This window comes from Podarcis tiliguerta (genome assembly GCF_965153285.1).
Source record: "Podarcis tiliguerta genome assembly, chromosome: 1".
Lineage (NCBI taxonomy): Eukaryota > Metazoa > Chordata > Lepidosauria > Squamata > Lacertidae > Podarcis > Podarcis tiliguerta.
The window spans coordinates 97,591,582-97,612,789 of record NC_139534.1 but is presented as its reverse complement, the minus strand read 5'-3'; the positions used below and the strand labels follow the sequence as shown (position 1 = coordinate 97,612,789).

General features: G+C 39.4%; 1 protein-coding gene across 3 annotated transcripts in view; it reads left to right on the top strand.

Moving 5' to 3' along the window:
• STXBP6 (syntaxin binding protein 6) overlaps positions 1 to 21,208 on the top strand; it is a 97,427-nt gene that overhangs the window by 9,034 nt on the left and 67,185 nt on the right. For all 3 annotated transcript variants that reach the window (XM_083453482.1, XM_083453483.1, XM_083453484.1), the window contains exon 2: positions 15,149 to 15,336. In XM_083453482.1, coding sequence (XP_083309608.1) covers positions 15,183 to 15,336 — 154 coding nt within the window. In that variant the 5' untranslated portion in view covers positions 15,149 to 15,182. The remainder of the gene's footprint in view (positions 1 to 15,148; positions 15,337 to 21,208) is intronic.

The following is a 21,208-nucleotide window of genomic DNA, read 5'->3' as shown; positions in this document are numbered from 1 at the left end:
GTGTAGTTAGCATCAATTTCTTGTTGCTAATGAACTTACAAAATGGAAAGTTTTCTGTGGGATTTTTTTTTAAAAAAATTCTGTTTGGGCAAATTTTCTGACCCTATTACTGCTTCACTCTATTATTAAAAAATGAAAATAAAAAAAATCCTGATACACCTGCAGGAAATTCTTGAGAGAGGGAGGAAGAAGAAGGAAGTTGAACGATACTGCCTTGGCTGTCTGGGGAGTTCTTTTTCTGCAGAAGTTATTTTCCTTTTTCCCCCTAACATTTTTATGTACATGAATATCATGTAGTCAGAGCTGTTCCTAGCACTTACGTATTTGCATTTGAAATGCGACAGGTGGGTAAATGATATAAGCCACCTACATCCTTGGCTTATATGTTGATTCTGGAATAAATAAACGTTGTGGTGTAGTGGTATGTGTCTGTTTTTGCAAGGACTCGTTTTTGAATAATAACTGATTGGATTAAGCTCAGATTTCCCTTTGCTGATTATTTAAGGCGCAGTTCTTTGCTAAAAACCTCTGGGTCATTCCACGCCAAATCACCTGATTTTAATACTCAGCTGTGCTCTCACGACTCAGATTTTCTTCCATTTTTTTTAATGTGTAGATACCTATGAGATAACCTCTAATTAATTTTTTTTAAGATTTTTTTTTGTTCAAAATTGGGCCCAGGTCCAAAAAAGCTGCCAAAAATTAATATTTTTTTAATCAAAAAACTACTTCAAAATCAAATTATTTTATAACCACAAAAAACACCCTCCTTATTTTTAAAACACAATAAGTACATGGTTAGCCCATTCTACAACAAAAGTATAATACATGTGTTAGTCGTGGTTTGTGTGCTATGGCTTATGGAACCTACTGGCGGGGGGGGGAATGACAAAAATTCACTTTGAATGGTCGGTGACCCTTTTCTCTGGCACTTAATACCATTTTTATACCATATTTTGAAAGAGACCACAATTAGCTTTATTTTGATACCAAAATAACCCTAATCAGTTGAAAAATACGCGAAACAAGAGGTTTTTTTTCTAAACTGACACAGAAGTTGCATTAGCCTAAATCGCGTGAAAATCGAAATTTTCAAAAAATTCTCCTGGGCCCAATTTTGGACCAAAAAATCTTTAAAAATTAATTTGAGGTTATCTCATATATCTCGCTTGAAGCCTCAATCCTATTGTAAATAATAATAATAATAATAATAATAATAATAATAATAATTAATAAGCAACAACAGAGGGTCAAGTTGTTCAAATCCACCTGTGACACGACTTATCTGTATATGCATTGTAGTTCTGTTAGAAGAAATACTGAGGAGAGAGAAGCACTAGTGACCTGGTTATCCACTCTTCCTTAAGTGTTTGTTCAGGAAAGAAATCGCCTATGCCAATGGTTTTCAGCCAGTGTGCCATGGCACCCTGGGGTGTCTTGAATGATGTTCAGGGGTGCTGTGGGTAACACTGGCCTCTGTCCCTCTTTTCTTCCCTTCTTCTTTGGATGCCCTATTGCATCTCTGCCTCCCAAAGCCCTAGCTACAACCTCCCCAGGCAAATGGTGCCTCTAGGTCTGGTCAGGGGTTGCTTCCCAGGCCCTTGTAGGGCAGTGTGAGGAGGCACCTCTCTTTGGGGCAAGGGAGGCAGCTCAAAGACCGGGGGCGGCAGCTGCAGCTGCCCAGAGGACTCTCAAGGAGAGGGGAGAGGAGAGGAGGCTGAGTGAATCCTCCACAAGGGAGGGTGTTTGATAAAGGGTGAGAGGCTGCCAGCTCTGCAGGCAAGGGGTGACATAACTGGGCCTCTGAACCTCACAGGGCTGCTGCAGAAAGAATATAGTCCGTCAAGGGAGCCGTGGACTCAAAAAGGTTGAAAATCTCTGACCTACGCTCATTCCTGTCTTTGTATGGTTTTGGTACTAACAGAAATTTAGAAACTTGGGAGCTTTTCTTTCTATCTTGAAGACAGTCTATCTCAAGGGCAATTCATAAGACTGTTACAATGATTAATTAGCCGCTTTGAGCATAGTGAGAAGGTAGGATAAAATGATTTTAAAATTTTGTGCTGAGGATGGAAAATATTTCAGTTTTATAAGTACTAGCGCCATATTCTCTTACAGCCTGCACTCATTTTTTAGGATTGCCAAGAACTTGGTCTTTGAGATGCTTTACCTTGGAACTGGTTCATGCATGTGAAGGAGCAAAAAAATAAGCAGTAGGAGCCATCAGCAGTTTAAGTTCCAGAAATCTTAACAATAATCTCATTGATTTCCCAACAGGGGAGAGATTCAGATCCTGCATAATGCAGGAAGTTGCTTGTGCTACTTTTACCATGTAGAAACAGATTTCCAAGTATGTTTGGGTGTGCAAGCATGCCCTGTCTCACACATCATGCCAAACCTTGGATTCTGATAGCTGTGGTGTAAGTACCCCCTCCGTAGTTTGAGCTTATAGACATATAGCAGGCAAATCTGGTTTAGAGATACTTTTGTCTGCTTTTCTTTTCCGTCCCTTTAGAATGAAGCTTGCAACAGCCTCTTGAGGCAGAACAGTAGCTCTAACTCTGATTTGTCATTTGCTGTAAATACAGCCATAACCTCAGGTCACATGTGGCGCAAACTGTGTTTTGCAGAGCAGCTTGAAACAGTGCCTCACAAAACAGTGCAAGTTCGGATATAATGCCGAACTATAACTTTGCTTGATGTCTCTGAACAAGAGTCAGGGGAAGTAAGGTAGGAAGAGGTGGCGAGAGACTTGAGGAAGCTTTTTTGTACGTTTGGTGGGAGAAATTGGTATGGTGGGTGATGGGAGAGATAGAAGACGAGTCAGCAGGAAGGGCAAATGCCCCCAAATTCTATTGCTTTGAATGTACCATAGAACTATAAACTATGTGGAATTGTTTACTGCCTTCACTTTTTAAGTAATTGAGCTACAAAGTGGAAAGGTAATAAAAGCTCACTTGGATCCAGTGGGTGTTAATGTCGATTCTTGCCTCAGGGATACTTTAATTTCATCTTTTCGTCTTCACGGCAGCTATTTCGTACAGAGTTCCACACAAAAAACCGGCAGAACTAGAAACTAGTTGGAAGCCTTCCCATGTTTGGCATGGCTTTTAATGCATGCAAAGGTTTGTGAAAAGGATCCATCGTCCTAAAAGGTTTACCTATTTTTAGATAGTCACAAACTGGGGCTTATTGGAAAAAGGAATTATTCTCAACTGAGATTCATGAATCTTTTTCTTATAAACGCTGTGTATGAGAAAGTGACTGAGACAGAAGCTGGACAAAAAAACTAAACCATTACTGAACCCTGTTAATTTATTACTGCAGCTTTTCTGAGTGTTTTGAGCAACAGCTTCGAAGGAGAAAATTATGTTGCTTGGTACAATTTATACTTGTGTTACAGATCAATTGCTAATGGCAACATTAAAAAGTTATTGCCATCTTAGCTTAATGTTAATCAGCTTTGGTGCATCATCATGAATGGTTTTTTTACACCCGTTGCCATTGCTAAGTGTTACTTTTCACTGTTTTCGGAAGATGAAAAGGTATTTGAATGGACTACTCAGCTCTTTTTATTTTTAAAAAATGTTGCAAGCTTTCAGCATCAAGTAGTGCATAACTGCCACTTTGTAGTTTTACTTTGTTGAAATGCTGTGATCAACTATATTGATGTTGTCGTATTTTGTTTTTAGCTTTTGGTTAATTTTTTTTTAGTGTATATGTAGGCTCTGCCCTGGGACCTTTGAGTGAAGGACAGATCGTAAATATTCTTAATAACCAAATGTTGCGGGGGGGGGGGGGGAAGAGTGCTGTTCAGCAATAGTCCTATTCAGAGTAGACCCATTGAAGTTATTGGACATGACTGACTTGGGTTCATTAATTTTAGTGGGTCTGCTCTGAGTAGGATTAGTTGAATGCAACTCATATTCTGTAACTTAACTAAATTGATGGTTTCATGCTTGAAGTATGTTAGGTAACAGGCACATGTGAAGCCATGCTGATTGTGAATCCATGCTGATTCTGTCATTGTAACCTATTAGTCTCCCTCATTTGCCTTCATTCATATGACAGCATTACATACTTCCTGCTGAGTTGTTCGCCTGCATTGTCATGTGACTTGTGAAATAGCTGGATACATTCTGTTTTCATGAGGTCACCTCGCTTTCCTCATCACAGCAAACGTGTTTGTGCCATGATTGATGCAACACCATGACTTAAGACTGCAGTAAACATGACACTAGATCTGCTGGCTGACAGTTTATCCCAGTGACCCACATCTGTGCACAGCACAACATTCTCTGTTCATAGCATAGAAAATTGGCAGTGGTGCTTTCTGCTCACCTAGACAAAACCATCTATTAGCATGGTTGTAGAGGAAAGACACTTCCATCCCTTTGTTTAAAAATGCTGACTTTTCTCCCATCTCCATAGCAAAAGGAATGGAAGGACTGTTTATTACCTTTACTTTGGAACAAAGAGGCTACTGCAGCCCTGTAGGGAGTTCTCTCCTGTCCAGTGGGTTACCCTCAGCGGAAACTCCCTTGACAGTCAAGAGAAGCACTCATAACTCCATGCTATAATTTTGTCTCCTCTGAATTTGGCTTCCTGCCACTCCTGGAAAATCGGGCATTAGCTTTCTACAGTATCTCTGTGTTGTGCTCAGGAGACTGGTGGGAAGCAAAGTAACATTCCAGAGTTCTGAAACTTCAGAAGAAGTGTGCGTAGTAATGCCACAAAAGTACTCCTCTCTTGTAGACTCAGTAATGGAAACTCCTTCATTCCTGTAATACTTATTTTCAATGGGTAAAATAGCTGGATATGATCAACAATTACTTCTCTGTCCACAACACCTTTCAATATTTGAGTGTTCATAATATATTCTTTTAAGTCATCCTTTCAACGGGTTTAGAGATGTATTTCCAAAGTCTCATGACTTGCCTTCTAAAATATCCATTTAGTTTCCCCTGAATCATTCTTTCTAATACAGTGGTACCTTGGTTCTCAAACGCCTTGGTTTTCAAACGCCGAAAACCCAGAAGTAAGTGTTCCGATTTTCGAACGTTTTTCAGAAGCCAAACGTCCGATGCAGTTGTCAGCTATTGTTTCTGGAGCACTTGCTCCAATCAGAAGCTGCGCTTTGGTTTCCGAACATTTCTGAAGTCAAACCGACTTCCGGAAGGGATTAAGTTTGGTGCTTTTGTTTTTGCTATTTACTTTGTGTTTTTGTTTTTGAGGCTTTTTTGGTTAATTTGTTTTTGTGGCTGTGTGTAACCCAGTTCAGCTATTGATTGATTGATTGATTGATTGATTGTGTGACTGCAGAAATGGATAAAAGCCCCCCATCCACACAATGACTATCATCAGTGCAGGTTAGAAAATAAGTTAATTTTATTTTTTATCATCTACAATACTCTTTTATTTATTTTATAGTACAGTACATTGATTATTGCTTTCATTTTATGGCTCTATGGTCTTGTTAGATAGTAAAAATTCATGTTTTATGGGTTGCTGTTTTATGGGTTGTTTTAAGTCTGGAACGGATTAATCCGTTTTGCATTACTTTCTATGGGAAAGCGCACTTTGGTTTTGGAACGGACTTGCGGAACAGATTAAGTTTGAAAACCAAGGTATCAGTGTACTGGCCTTACTGGTCGCATGACTATTGGTTTGCCCGCAAGCAGAGCCACCCACAGACAAGGTGGTGGTTTCTATATTCTCAAGAGGGCTTCCCAGATAGACAGTAGTAGAAATAGAGAATTTTATTCAATCAGCATTTTAAAAATTGGATTTTTTGTGTGATACAGTTCTCCAAAAAGTGGTTTAGAAACCATTACTAGTGTAGCCTGCCTTTAGAAAATGTATGTGACAAAATTTGCATAAATATATATAATTTAAAATCACAGATGAATGCAGAAATGGGACAGCACAGGCTTATGAATGAATATGTGTGAGAAGTTCAGATGTATATTCATTTGTAAATTAAAAGAGGAAAAAAGCTACCATCACCAAAAAGCGTGATAACCAAGTATGCTCTGTTAGATTACTAAAGCTATGAAATGTTGAGAGGGGTGAAGAGATAAATAAGGAGGAATTGACCTGCTAAGCTCCTAACAGTAAATAGGAAATAGAGATTTGGAATGTGTGCCATGCACATGAGTTTTTAAAAGTCCCTTCCCACAGTATGTATGAAGATGGTTTCAGAGGATAAAAAATGGGAGAGCCCTCTGTTTATCCTCAGAAAATGCAAAGCATTTCCTGTTCTCTGTTACCTAGACACCTGGACACAAGTACTCCTGATAGGGACTGGGGATAATAGCAGTGTTTTGTTGAGAATCCCCACTTAAATAAGACCAGCCATCTGGTCCAGCATCCTTTTCTTACAGTGGCCAACCAGATACCTTTGAGTAACCTGCAAGCGGGATACTAGTTTGCCACTGCTCTCCCCACTTGTGGAGGTGTATGAGTTCTAGTGCTGTGGATGGCAGCTTCTCTCTATCTGATGTCTCCACAACGTGCATCGTTTAACACATTTCTTACACATCTTTTCTCTAAATTAGAAAGCCTCTAATGTTGTAACCTTGCCTCCTAAGGAAGCTTCTCCAGTTCCTTGATCATTTGGTTGGCCTTCCCTGAACCTTTTCCAGCTCTACAACACTCTTTTTGAGGCGAGGATATCACAGCTGTACACACTATTATTCCAAGCATCTTTGCACCATAGCTTTGCATTAACAGTATTATAATTTTCAATTCCTTGCCTAAGGATCACTAGCATGGAACTTGCCATTTATTCCTACCCGTCTCCTTTTCTTTATCCAGTTACTGTTCCATAAGAAAACCTGTCCTATTATCTCTTGAGTTTACTCTGCAGTAATTGCTCAGGGTCTTTGTAACTGGTCAAAAAACGTTTTAAAAGTCGTTAAGTATATGCAGTGGCGACTGGATCACATCTTATGCTTACTGTCACACTCAAATAATTATTAAAATGTTAGGTAGGCAAGACTTAACCCTTGTGGAAGCTATGCTGGTTCTGCTTCAGCAATAATTGTTCTATATGTGGTATATAGGGTGGGGTATAAATAATAAAATGTGGTATATAGAGCCAGATGGGCAGGGTATAAATAATAAAATTATTATTATTAATTCTGTCTTTTATAATTATTTCTGCCAGTTTTCCAGACTTGGTCATTATAGAAATAAAAATACACATTTCTCTCTAATAGAATAGAAAAATGCATTAACATACTTTGGCCAAAGAATTGAATGATTAGGGCAGAGGGATCCTGTTCCTTCTTAAACAATCCTTAAGGAATGCAATCGGAAATGTGGTATTACATACTGAATACAAGGCATCACCTACTGGAAACTGAGGAGTCCATGTTACTGCAACAGATGACTCATAGCAGTGCTGGCTATTAGATCCATACCATCTTATCCTGTAACCACCACTATCCCATATACTATTTGTTTTTTGTAACTTTCGTACGCTGGCAGGGATGTATTTAGAAATGCCTCTTTCCCAACCTTGGTTGGTTAGTGGTTTGGATTTGCAAGGAAGTACTCTTTTAAAAAAGGGAAACAATGCCTCAGCTTCACAATGATGCATTGAGAAACTCAGACAAGTAGGGTTGCCACTTTATTGTGGTATTTTCTTGTGTAAAATGAGGAAGGAAGTCAGGTTGGATAGAAGAAACAAGCAGCTTCAGGTGTCCTGGGGGGCCACACAAAATGAGGTTGTGGGCCATGGGTTCCCCAGCTGTGCTATATGTAGTTGGGAATGGACAGACATATTCCAATGGCTAGGAAAGCCAACTAAAATGGATAGTTTGTAGCACCTATTTGAGACCTAGAGACATCACCTTGCCAACAAAGGTCCGTATAGTAAAAGCTATGGTTTTCCCAGTAGTGATGTATGTAAGTGAGAGCTGGACCATAAAGAAGGCTGATCGCCGAAGAATTGACGTTTTTGAATTATGGTGCTGGAGGAAACTCTTGAGAGTCCCATGGACTGCAAGAAGATCAAATGCATCCATTCTTAAGGAAATCAGCCCTGAGTGCTCATTGGAAGGACAGATCGTGAAGATGAGGCTCCAATACTTTGGCCACCTCATGAGAAGAGAAGACTCACTGGAAAAGACCCTGATGTTGGGAAAGATGGAGGGCACAAGGAGAAGGGGACGACAGAGGACGAGATGGTTAGACAGTGTTCTCGAAGCTACAAACATGAACCTGACCAAACTGCGGGAGGCAGTGGAAGACAGGAGTGCCTGGCGTGCTCTGGTCCATGGGGTCACGAAGAGTCGGACACGACTGAATGACTAAACAACAACAACAACAATTTGAGACCTGTCTGCAGTTGAATCCCTAAGAATTTTGTTTTTCTTGTGCGATTTTAACCTGTCCTTTTTCTGTGTTGAATTTTCATAGGATGCCTTTTGTGTACCAAGGTTTTAACTGCATTAAAAAGAAGGGGGGGGGGGACTTCTTAAAAAAAAACCCTAAGAAATTGCATTCCCTCAATAGTATTGTTTACTGGCTTCTATTCTGTATTTGTTACTTGATTGATTGTATCAACCCTTTTCAGAAGTGGTAGCAACAACAACAAACCCCTAACATTTGCTACTTGCAAGGTATGAATAAAAAATTATGAGCTATAAGGAAATAGCACTTCATCCAGAGAGCCATAATATAGAGATTACTGGAGCTTGAAAGCTGGATTCCTTTTGTTGACCATTCTCTGCTGTGATTGTGGAAGAGAGACAGGCATTGCTGTTTGAAGTGGGGAAGAATACGCCAAATTCTCCACTGTCAATTCTCCACTCCCTATCCCACATTTGGTACTATGAATTGCACTCCATTTGGAGGGCAGGTGTTACATCCTACAGCCAAGGACCAAGTTCGTGAGGGGCTTCTGATACTTAAACTAAAATTGGCATGGTGCGTGCCATGGAAGTGATTTTATGGGCTGTAATATAGTCCAGTCGCCTGTAAAAGTAGGATTTCTTTTTGGTTTTTTAAAGTGTGTCTTATTGTGCTAAAGCTGATTTTATTGTAGTAGTGTATTTTGTTCTTTTTTTTTTAGGTCTGTTCTTGTTACTCTGTGTATACAAAAGAAATAATGAAGCGGTGATTTAGTACATTTAATATACAGCAAATCTGCATCTTAACATGCATTTGACTTGAAATGGGATCTCTCAGTTGGTTAGAACGTGGTGCTGATAACACCAAGGTTGCAGCTTTGATTCCCATTAAGGGACAGCTGCATATTCCTGTATTACAGGGGGTCAGACTAGAAGATCCTCAGGATTCCTTCCAACTCTGTGATTTCAACCATACGTGGTTGAAGGCGGTCTGGGGAGGGAAAGGATCAGAGGTCCTGGGCAAGGCCTGCTTAGCATACTCTTTGAGCATGGCACCTTTGGCCAGCAGCTCCGTGGCTCTGGGAGTGGTGGGGATTTCCCATGAGATCTCTTGAGAGCTAAAGGCACCCTGCTCTCAGGGTGCGCCAAAGTGGCTTTGCCTGGGGAAAACAGCCAAGACCCAGCACAAAACGAGTGCTCTTGTGAGAACATTCACACAACTCTCAGAGCCACTGTACTGCTGGCCAAAGGTGCAGGCGTACTGCGTGGGACTTTGCTCCTCACTTACTGCCTTATAGAAGGCAAGCAGGCTGGCTAACTGCATGGGAATCTCCAAGGGTTATTTGGGCTATACAGTGGTACCTCGGGTTACAGACGCTTCAGGTTACAGACGCTTCAGTTTACAGACACAGCTAACCCAAAAATAGTACCTTGGGTTAAGAACTTTGCTTCAGGATGAGAACAGAAATTGCATTGCGGCAGCAGCGGGAGGCCCCATTAGCTAAAGTGGTACCTCAGGTTAAGAACAGTTTCAGGTTAAGAACGGAGCTCCAGAATGAATTAAGTACTTAACCCGAGGTACCACTGTATGCAGTTTTCATGTATACGTGTAACCCTGGGAATCTAAACCTCACACAAGATGCAGTTCCCCTGTATTGCACATGTTCACTCACAACATTGAGAACTATGGCTTCTGCTCCAAAAAAAGTTTTACTCAAGAGTAGACTCATTGAAAGGAATGGACCTAAGTTAGTTGTGTCCATTAATTTCAGTGAGTTTCTTCAGAGTAAAATTTAGTTGGATGCAAGTCCATGTGTGCAAACTGTTGATGTGCCTGCTTATGAAACTCTTCGCAAGCTTATAGTGGTTAACCTCGCACAATGGACAACATAACGTTTCTTGCATTTCATGTTTCAGTTTGAGAGCTTTAAGTGGTTTTGTCCAGACTTTAACTGCATTTCTTGAATAATGCTGCAAGGATGATAACAGTCTTCCACACTGTATTTTTTCTTGCAAGACAGGGCATTATGTATCTAATCAAATATTGCTTTCAACTTCCTGCAATTCTTTATTATATATATTGATAATGCCAAATGCATTACAGTGCAGTCCTATTCATATTTAGCTAGAAACAAGTCCCATTGGGTTCAATAGAATTTACTCCCAGTTAAGTATGTATATGAGACTGAAACATTAGACTTTTTTTCAGAGTACCGTATTTTTCGCCCTATAAGACGCACTTTTTCCCCTCCAAAAATGGGCTCCCACGGCTTGCAGAGAGCTGCCTGTTTGGGGGCTGGGGTCGGGGGAAGCTCGGGCTTCCCCAACCCCGCGCCTGGGGGGGGAAATAATTTTTTTCCTTTATTTCCCCCCAAAAAAACTAGGTGCGCCTTATGGGACGGTGCGTCCTATAGGGCGAAAAATACGGTAACTTTCTCATGTATTTGACTGGCAATTAGCATGTGATCTCATAGTATAAAATGTACTGAAAGGATAACTGACATCATAGTTCTGCACTATGCCAGCCATATTAATGGGGTTTTTTTTGTCTATCTGTAATATGTAAATTCCACAACTATTTTTTAAAAAAAGATTTCAGTCATTGATTCCCTTAGACTCCTAAATTCTAACAACATTATTTAAGTTCTCAGGACACATTCAGGACAGCCTGTTCAAGACAGTATTCTTGTAAGATCATTTTTGTTCTAACTCAGTGAATGTTTAAATCTCTGAATGCCGTAATATTGGCACTCCATGACTCCTCTATTTCAGAAAAAGAAAATTGAGTAATTAGATTGGGTATCCCGGGTTGGAATTCATCAAAGTACACCATTCCTTTATAGCTGTAACACATTGAAATGCTGGAGAATAATGTTCAAAACCTTCACATTCAGGTGACATCAAAGTTTATCTATTATAGATAGACCAGATCAATAAATTATTACAATCCTTTCTGATCTAGTATTTTCTGATCTCCTACATGGAAGCCTTTTTTTTTTTTTTTTTTTTTTTTAACCTATGAGCTTAAAACGTGGCTTGATTATTCGAGCAGAGTGGGGAAAGTGTATCTGATAGTTTGCTTCCCAAGATGTTGCCTAGAAACATTCACTACTTAACCAACTTGAAAACAAACTGTTCCTTGAGCCTCAAGGGCAAAGGAAATGTGTTGCAAAACAGTTAAATGTTTTCATTGTTTGCAACAGTTAAATCTTGCATTTATGATTTTTTTTTTTAAAAAAAACATACTTTCTAACGTTTTAGACTTTTGAATGTAAATATTAAGCAAACAGTATGGGACATTTAATTTGGGGCTAATCTTATATATACAGCCTCTTGACTTTTTAAAATAGTTGTAGAGTCCACCACCTCTCGTGGGAGTCTGTTCCACTGCTGAATGACTCTTACTGTGAAACAGTTCTTCCTGACGTTTAGGTGGAATCTCCTTTCTTGTAACTTGAGGACATTGGGTTGAGTCCTACCCTCCAGAGCAAGAGAAAACAAGCTTGTTTCCTCTTCCACGTGATAACGCTTGAGATATTTGAAGATGGCTATCATATCTCCTTTCAGTCTTCTCATATCCAGGCTTAAACATACCCAACTCCCTCAACCATTCTTCATAAGGCTTGGTTTCCAGAGCAGTGACCATCGTGGTTGCTCTCCTTTGCACACGTTCCAGCTTGTGAATATCTTTTTAAATTGTGGCACCCAAACTGCTGTGGTCTGATCAAATCAGAATAGAGTGGCATTCTTACTCAGTGCAATTTTTCTAGAAAAAGAGGTTCCACAAGCCACCATGAATGCCTCCCTTGTTCTCTTAAAATGGCAATGGCATCACCCTGAGAGGTGTCAGAACTGAATTCTGGCGAGTTCCAGATGAAAAAAAGCCCCACTCTTACTTTCCATGATCTGGACACTATACTTCTGTTGATGCAGCCTAGGATAGTTAATGCTCATCTGTAAGATGAGGTTTTCATTTTCATCCTGATTTTTTTCAAAATGAAAGGTACTAGCATTTCATGAATAAGATCAAGACTGGTATATTTACTTCTCCCTCCTCTGCAATCTTTATCTGGACACAATGAAACCCTTTCAGAGAAAACAAACAAACATACATACTATATAATTGGGAGTGAATTTGTCTAACTGCCAAGACTTTGAAGGTAATCCATTAAATTGTTTGGAAAGGGGTGTTGATACAGGAACAAAGGAACAACACCTGATGCCAAATAAACCTTCACAGCCTGAGGCAGGTCTGAAGTCGACCAAGCAGTGACTGAACAGAAGCAAAGGAGTTACTGAAGACCCAAAAAACAATAACATTATTAAAAAGGAAAATTAGTTTTCTCTTTTGCATGTATATAATTTGATACTTGGTCAACAATTATTTTAAGGGTGCATATTAATCAATGGAACACTCAAGTCACTTTCAAAGCACTGCTTCAGATAATAAAAAAGTACAAATGATGAGGTTAACTGCAGAAAAGTAAAATGCCCATCAGCCCCAGCCAGCATGGCCAGTGGTCATGGATGAAGGGAACTGTAGTCCAGCAGCATCTGGAGGGACCATGTTGGGGAAGACTGGTCTAGAGTGTGATCTTGTATATGTCATATAGGAAGACTATGTGATATACTGTTTTGTCAGAAAAGATTCTCAGAATCCTAGGTGGCAGCATGAACATTGTAGGCGTTTGAAGCTACATGTGCATAACTCATGTGATGTAAATGTTGGTGGATCCATGGATTTCCATGTAACGCCTGAGAAAGCCGTCAACTCTCTAACCAGGAAATTGAAGCAGATTTTGTTTCATAAACCACTTGGAGATTTTACTGCAATCAAGTGGAATATGTAAATGTCGTTAACTATAATTCAAAGAAATGAGAGATGGAAAGTAGGTGCAGAAGCACAAGTGTTTGAAGCAGTAACATGCAATTCTGGAGGCTTAGATTGAAGGAGTGCTGTTCTCCTTACCTATATTTTTACGGCTGCATTCGTCTGTGGCCTAATTTGGATATTCCTACTGAGGGCAGATTTCTGCTCAGGGTGGTCATAGATTAGAACTCTTGTTTCAGTTAGAGATCTGAGAATTTGAGTGAGGCAAGAGAAATGTTTTCATGGTTTGGATATTTAAGATGCATGAAACCTCATAGCCAGACAATTGATAACATGTGTAAGATTTTTGAGAACAAATTTCCTGTATTAATTTTGCAGTAGTTTCATTTTGATTTAGAGTTTTGTATTCCTATCAAACTAATTTTTGACTCTGGTTTCAAATGTAAAATTTAAATGACGTTAAGTGTATGCTGTAACTTGCACACATGCATCCCAAGTCAAGTATTTCGCTACATGAACCTTTTGAGTACAGTAGTTGAAACCTTTGAGCCTTTACAGGGTATAATCCTGTGCATGTGTATCCAGAAGTAAGATTCATTGAGTTCAATGGGACTCACTCCCAGGTAGTTGTATATCAGTTTGCTGTCTTTTACAGCATGTAAAATTAACATGGTGTTCGTTTGTTTTTAGTTTTGCTAAATATATCAGACATGCTAAATCAGATGCTTAATCTTAAATGGCTATACAATACTTCAAAGAGCTTAGGATAGTTGGATGTTGACGTGCTAAAGTTGTCTTGTATTCAGAGCATTTGGCATCACATGAAGAAAGGCACGTCTGCCTGGAAATACACCAAAAGATGACAAATCATTCAAAGATCAGTATAGCTGAAAGTAGTATAATACTGATCTTTTAGAAGGCTGCTGGAAGTGCAGCTTTCTATCTTCCACAGAAGAACGTTTGTCAGTGAACAATAACCAGTGTCCATGCAGATGTAGCTTGCTACTGTAAATGGGAAGGGCTATGTCTGTTACCAGTGTATGATGTAATCACATAATACTGCAGGGCAGGAGGAGTTACAGCAAAGCCCTTGTAGGCAAGCAGTGAAGTTTGGGGTGGGGGGGGATTTGCAGTGGGAAGTAACCAGGAAGCAATGATTTATATATATTTTTTATTGCTTCCAATCAACCCTGTTGTATGTTGAAGTAACTCATTTGTCTGTTATTTAGGAAAGAATAGTTTGTTGGTTGCTGCAAAAACAAAGAGTCTTGAGGCAATTAAAAAAACCACTCACGAACAAATTAGTTAATCTTTTTAAGGTGCAACCTGACTCTTTACTCTGACTGCAAACAGGACTCTTTAAGTGGAAAGATCTGAGTTAAGTTGGTTTACATAAAAGTGAAGTGTCAATAACTGATCCTTATGCTTGGAGTGAGATCCATAGTACATGCATTTGCCACATTGCTGGTGAGCCTGAATAGCAGAATCACTCAAAGGTTTTAGGAAGACCTGAGATATAGATGAAGGAACCTGGAGCCTTATATGCATAAATAAGCTTGGAGCTTATATGTTATGCTCCCCCCTCCCCGCAATCACCTGCTTCCTGCAAGTTGCAGTTTTTTCTGCTCTGGGAGGGTATGGTAGTTTGGCGAAAAAATAATACTTAGTCTATGGAAGGAGTTTCTGTTGTCTCATCCTCTCAGCATGACAGATAATGGATTCTGAGAGGGCATAAACTTGATGGCAGTTGCCGTGATGATAGTAGCAAGGATCTTGTTATACTGTTCGGGTTTAATCCTTGACCATATAACTACTTTTGTATTTTTTATCTTGCATATGTTTTTGCATGTACTTCCTATTGAAGAGTAATGGAAATCAGTATACTGTATAAGTGAAGGGTAATGGGAATCAGTATGCTGTATAAGTGAAATTAAAATGTACCATATGAATTTTATTCTAGGAACGCAACCCGTCTCCTCCATCTCTGATCTACAATGAGTGCCAAATCCGCTATCAGCAAAGAGGTTTTCGCTCCGCATGATGAAAGAATGTTGGGAGCAGTCCAAGTAAAAAGGAGAACGAAGAAAAAGATTCCTTTTTTGGCAACGGGGGGTCAGGGCGAATATTTAACTTATATCTGTTTGTCAGGTAAGAAAAATGATTTTGACATCTAGCTGTCCTTTCAGTTTCTCTTTGTAGTTTGATTAACTGATTAGATGTTGTGATTGCTAAAAATAATCCAGTATCATGAATTTTAATCAAACAAGTAGATCAACAGTATGCTTTGTCATTTGATATTCATAGGTTTGACTACATAAGGCAAAGGTATGGATGTCTACGGCAATTATATGCTGTAACTGGCAATGTTGAACTGTCCTTGTAATTTCAGTGATCTTTCTAGTGTTTGACAGGAAATTATAGGAAGATGAATTCACTTTGCTATTCTTGTGTTTGGAGGGGATGTATGTGGGTTTCTGGTGTTGGCATTCAGGGATTTATTTATTTGGCACATGTTTTATGCAGATTTAATTTGCTTCCAAATATCCACTGAGCTTCCCTGGGCCTAGGGATTCACTTGCTGTATGAGATCAAAGTTCCATTCTGCCACCATTAGTGGTCCATTGGTTGTCTCTGGAAAGCTCATAAGCAGGGTGTGATGGAGGCTATCCTTAACTTTGTCCTGCTATACTGTTCTCCCAATAAATTTGTCTAATTCTTTTCAAAGCCATATATGATTTTCCAAATTTTAGAGGAAATAAACTCCACTTGTATATTTTGATTTATGTGGAGCTGTACTTTGTTCCAGTTGTAACTCTATTTTACAACATGTACCAAAAGGTTTCTATATGTACCAAGAGTGACTGGCCTCATTCATTCCACATTGTCCAATAGGGTAGCAAGGCAGCCTGTTTGCTGACATACTCTAGACATCTCACAATGTCATTAGCGATTTTACTAAGTTAGCAGTGCATTCTGCCGTTCATCCTTCTGTCAAATCAGGTTTCCTATTATGAGAATCATTCAATCGTTTTATTTGCATACCGCCTTTCCAAAGTTAAAACCATGTTCAAGGCAGCTTACAACATGTAAAAAATTACATAATGACAGACATAACAAAAGTAGTAAAATAATAAAACACCAAGAAGTACATATTGAACAATTTCTACATAAATTATAAGTTCTAAAATAAATAAATAAAAAATAACAGCAACAACACCCACCCCCAACAACAACACACCCCTAACAATACCTCAGCCCAATAGTCTGTTCAAGAGCTTCAACTTTTGTAGTTGGAGTCAGTCAGGTCCAAGTAGAATAGGGGTTTCAGAGCAGGGAACTGGCATTCCTGGACTCGCAGCAAAGATGGTCCCCGCTAATCCACCCTACTCATCCCTGGAGGTAGATCATTGGCATGAGATCATCTTGTCCTCTCTTCTGCTATTGGGTCACCTTGCTCTGTCTTTTGAGGACCTTTTACTCCAGACTTGAAGTTCTCTGGAGAGGAGCTCTCACAGAGGTCTTCTAAATTCACATCTTTGAATAGCTATGTCCTGCTTCCTTTAGTAGCCAAATAGAAATCTAAGGGTAATTGAAATGGCTGTATGCTTAAAAATGAGGTAGATTTGTTAACTATCCACAAATTAGCTTTAATTTGCAACTTTAAATTTTAAGCTTTGCTCAAAATTTGGCTTACCTACCGTTTCAGACATTTTCTTTGCAAAGGTAGGGTCACAGCACATATGCTGCCTCGTAGTTGGCCAATACTAATAATTCAAATTTAGCTGTGATATAATTGGATAACACAGATGCAATAATAACTTTTTAAAAAGAAGATAGAAAAAGAAGGCTGTTTTTCCAGGTCAAAGCCAATTTTAACAGTCCTTAGAGATAACTATATAGCTATATAGCTATGAAGGAGCTTTGGAAGTTTGTTCAGTTGATTATTGCACTCCTTTAGCTTGTGGGATCCACTTTTCTCTCGTCCTTACTCTGCTGTTGAAAAGCATACTGCAGAGAACAGGCAACAAAGAACTCAAGAATATAGTCCTGTAATTGTAGGCTAGCAGTATTGATAATTTAGAGTGTAAAGCTGAGCTGACATTTAGGTCCAAATGTCATGTTGTGTATTTGCCGTCCACAAGTTCAAAGGACAGGAATTATTGGCGAGTGCACACCTCAACCTGCTGTGTCAGACTGGGTCTTAACTTACTAGTTGATCCACTGGTTTAAATCCATTGCTCTTATTTAATAAATTTTATATTTCACCTTTCAAAAGCTCAGGGCTTCTGGAAAACCTTCCTTACAATCTGTTGTCTTCTGGTTCGAACAATTAAAAGCAAAAAGATTGCCCTCTTACCTTCACTCCCAGTGGAATTGACTACATGTAAAAGATACTGGGAGTGGATGAGTTCCCCTATGAAAATGCAGAGTAGAATGCTTCCCTTGTCCTTCCTTCTAGAAGAGAGGGGTCCCAGCCAGCTATTTGGATAGTGCGCACCCCAGAAATGATCTCTTTCAGCTTCTGTCTTCTGGAAGAAGGTACAGGGTTATAAAGACTAGGACTAGGCTCCAGGGAAACAGTTTCTAGCCAAATGCGATTTTGGTTTTAAACACAGCGTAAGGTAGTCTCTATATGAGTTGGGATAGCAGGCTTGTTGGTTTTTGAATGTCTGATGTAGATTTTTCAATTTTGTTGCTCTGTATGGGACAATGACAATAAAGATTATCGTACTGTATCGTATTTGAAAGAACGGCAGGCTGGGGCTCCTACCTGTGAATTCATGTAGCTTGGAAATTCTATGCTTCTGTTTCAAATGCCAGAACCTCCTTTTGGAGAAAGCAAAGAGGTTCATCAGTAAAGAGGTGTTGACTTGTGGGATGTGATGCAGATTGCACCAACACTTGTTGATATGTCAAAATGCAACTCTACCCTTGCACCTGATTTTATTGGGTTTTTGTTGTTGTTGTTAATATAGTATTTTTGTACTTCTCTTTGGTTTTTTTGATGGAAGTCTCCTGACCTTACCAACCAATTTTGGGAGGTACTTGTGGGGGGAGTGGGGCTTGAAAAGCCCTTCTTCCCTATCAGAAGCCCTTTGTGCTGGGATTTGAATCTTGCCCAGAGATCCATATCAGGGTTCACCATGATCTCTATGTGATAAAAATTAAAGACACAGGAAATCTGATCATGGATCTCCATCAATCTCATATCATTTGACCCTGAATAGCCTGGAATGTCAGAGAGAACTAACAGTTTCTTCTTTACTTAGCCATTTATTTCTTAGTTGTTCTGAGATTCTTATAGATCTATTTCCAGAGTTCTCCTCAACTTTTCAGCTTGGGGACTTACAGGGAGGAGTCGAGCACAGTATGGGCAGTCTTTTAATTTCTTTAAATTTTCCTTCCTACCCTGAGTGGGGGGCATTACTCATAAATATCATCAGAGAACTTTTTACAAAGTTAACTCACTGTGGGATAACTTACAGGTAAGAAACCCAGTGGCCTGTGTTCTAGCCTGTTAATTGATTCCAGTCTTGTCATGGGTAGCGTAGCAATAGCTGTGAGTATTCTTTCGTCCAGCACTTGCAGATTCAGGAACAGCTGGAAGAGACTGACTGCTGCTTGGAGGCATGTCAGTCAAACTTGATATCGGGTGCCAAAATAGCTTCTGTCATCACTGTCTCCATTCTAGCAGCTGATTAGCAGCAGGGTGTTTGCTCACTGCTCTGGTATGCCTATTTTTAATTTTCTCAGAAAACAGTTTTGGAAATTAAAAGAATCCTTAATTTTTTCCTTCTTACTGTGAAATGTAGTCTCCTACTCCCCAATTGCCATGGGTTTCTAAATAATAAAAAGTGGTTCACACACACACACACTTTATTTATTTCCAGTTTTTCTCAGTGGATACACTCAAACAGAGAAGGCAGCTGTGTTGACACTAGCAAACTTTCAGAATTCCTGATGACTTTTAGACTTCATTTATTGCCATACTATAAAGCTTTATGTGGAATGGATAACCATAATAGTAATTTCCTTGTGGTTTGGCTGATGACCTGTGTGGCACTTGATGGTGTGATTTTCTTTCAAAGCATTAAAATACGACATTTTGTTCTAATTAAAGAAAAGGTGTTGCATACTCTTAGCCTATTACTGCTTTTGTTTCAGGAGGACCTCACCCATGAGTTCACAATTTGTGGTAAATGTTTGATCATGATGAAAGCCATTTTAGATGTGCAACTAGATTATACACTGTGTATTGCCAATTAGCCCTTAAGTGAAATCATAAAAGGCAGCATCGGTAAAGATAAAATTGCATTGTATATAAGCTCTTGTGTCCATTTGAAATGAGGAGAGGTGGTGGTGGTTTTGTAGCTAATGAACCCTCTAATGTGTATATCAGCTAAAGTTAACTTTAGCTATTTTAAAAGTATTGCTTCTAAAAGCATGACGTCATCATGGTGGATTGCATGGGGGAAAGTCATTTATTTTACACGAATGTGATTTGCACAAGTAAAATGGTTGAAATGGAGGGCTCTGATCCAGATAAGCCCATATGTGAGCTTAAGTGTTTTTTTGTACATACACGTATATGTATCCATTTTCCTTTCCATTACAGCAACTCTCACTGTCTTCCACTGTGGAGGGTTTCTTCTGGGTCAGCATGCCAGTCAGTTGACCAGTCAGCTATTGTCGATTGACCATCTGCTTGAACACTTTCAAATATTCCATGATCCCAAGATTATTACTTGTAGCTGGCAACTTACTTTCGCAACTACTTTTAAAATTTTGATTTGTACTATTAATTGCCTTCTTTCTTGCTTTCTTTTTAGAAAAATCATTTAAAATGCATACAAAAAACTGCAGGCCAGCTGGTGCTGCAGTATAAGAGCCAAGCAGAAACCGTTCAGTAAATTGTTCACACTAACCTATCATCATTAAAAGTAATTATAATTTCCATCAAGAAATTAATTTCATTATAGTGGAATCACGTCTTATGCAAGGGTTAGGTTCTGGAGTCAGCATGTCAGGCTAAAAAATTGCTTATAGTCAAAATTACAATCAAAATCTTTTGACACACTTTCCCTCGCCTATCAGGCTGTGAGGCACAGCTTGTTTCTGAGCTGGTAAAAAGGGGGGGTGCCAGCACTCACTGGAGAGCCAGTGTGGTGTAGTGGTTAAGAGCAGTGGATTCGTAATTTGGTGAACCGGGTTCGCTTCCCTGCTCCTCCACATGCAGCTGCTGGGTGACCTTGGGCTAGTCACACTTCTCTCTGAAGTCTCTCAGCCTCACTCACCTCACAGAGTGTTTGTTGTGAGGGAGGAAGGGAAAGGAAATTGTTAGCCGCTTTGAGACTTCTTAGGGTAGTGATAAAGGGGGATATCAAATCCAAACTCTGCCTCCTCTTCTGCATCATCATCATCATCATATTTGAAAAAAAAGTTCTGTGGGTGCCAGCACAAAATGGCTGCCATGAACAGCAACGCCTTGATAATACTCTGTACTAGTGAATACCGTGTGTGTGTGTGTGTGTGTGTGTGTGTGTAATTGTTCTAATACAGGTAATGGTCTCTGAAATAGCTTTTTTGGTAGACCACAGTGGGCAGGGGGGAGACACACACTCTCCAAGGTCCTGTTATATGAGAACAGAACCCCACATGGTGCCCTTTATCTTCTGGCTAAAATTCCTTATATGTAGGATGAGGCTGACTGCTTTCTCTGTTGTTTGCCTGACTAATACTTTACGGGTGGTGTTGTAATATCTGAGAGGACCCAAAGTGTGAAAATAACTGTCTCCTGATGATTTTTGAGGATAGTGTAATGTACATGACAACTTTTCAAAGCCAAGCAGCTGTCGACCAGATGGCTTCAATGTCCTTGAAAATGAAGAAAAGCTACAAAACCCAAGTCTTACAAATTCATTTCCAGTAATGGAATAGTTGTGTATTAACTATTCTGCAGGGTAATAGTTGTGTATTAACGTGGTCAATTATATATATAGTGAACTGACAAACTGTGTAA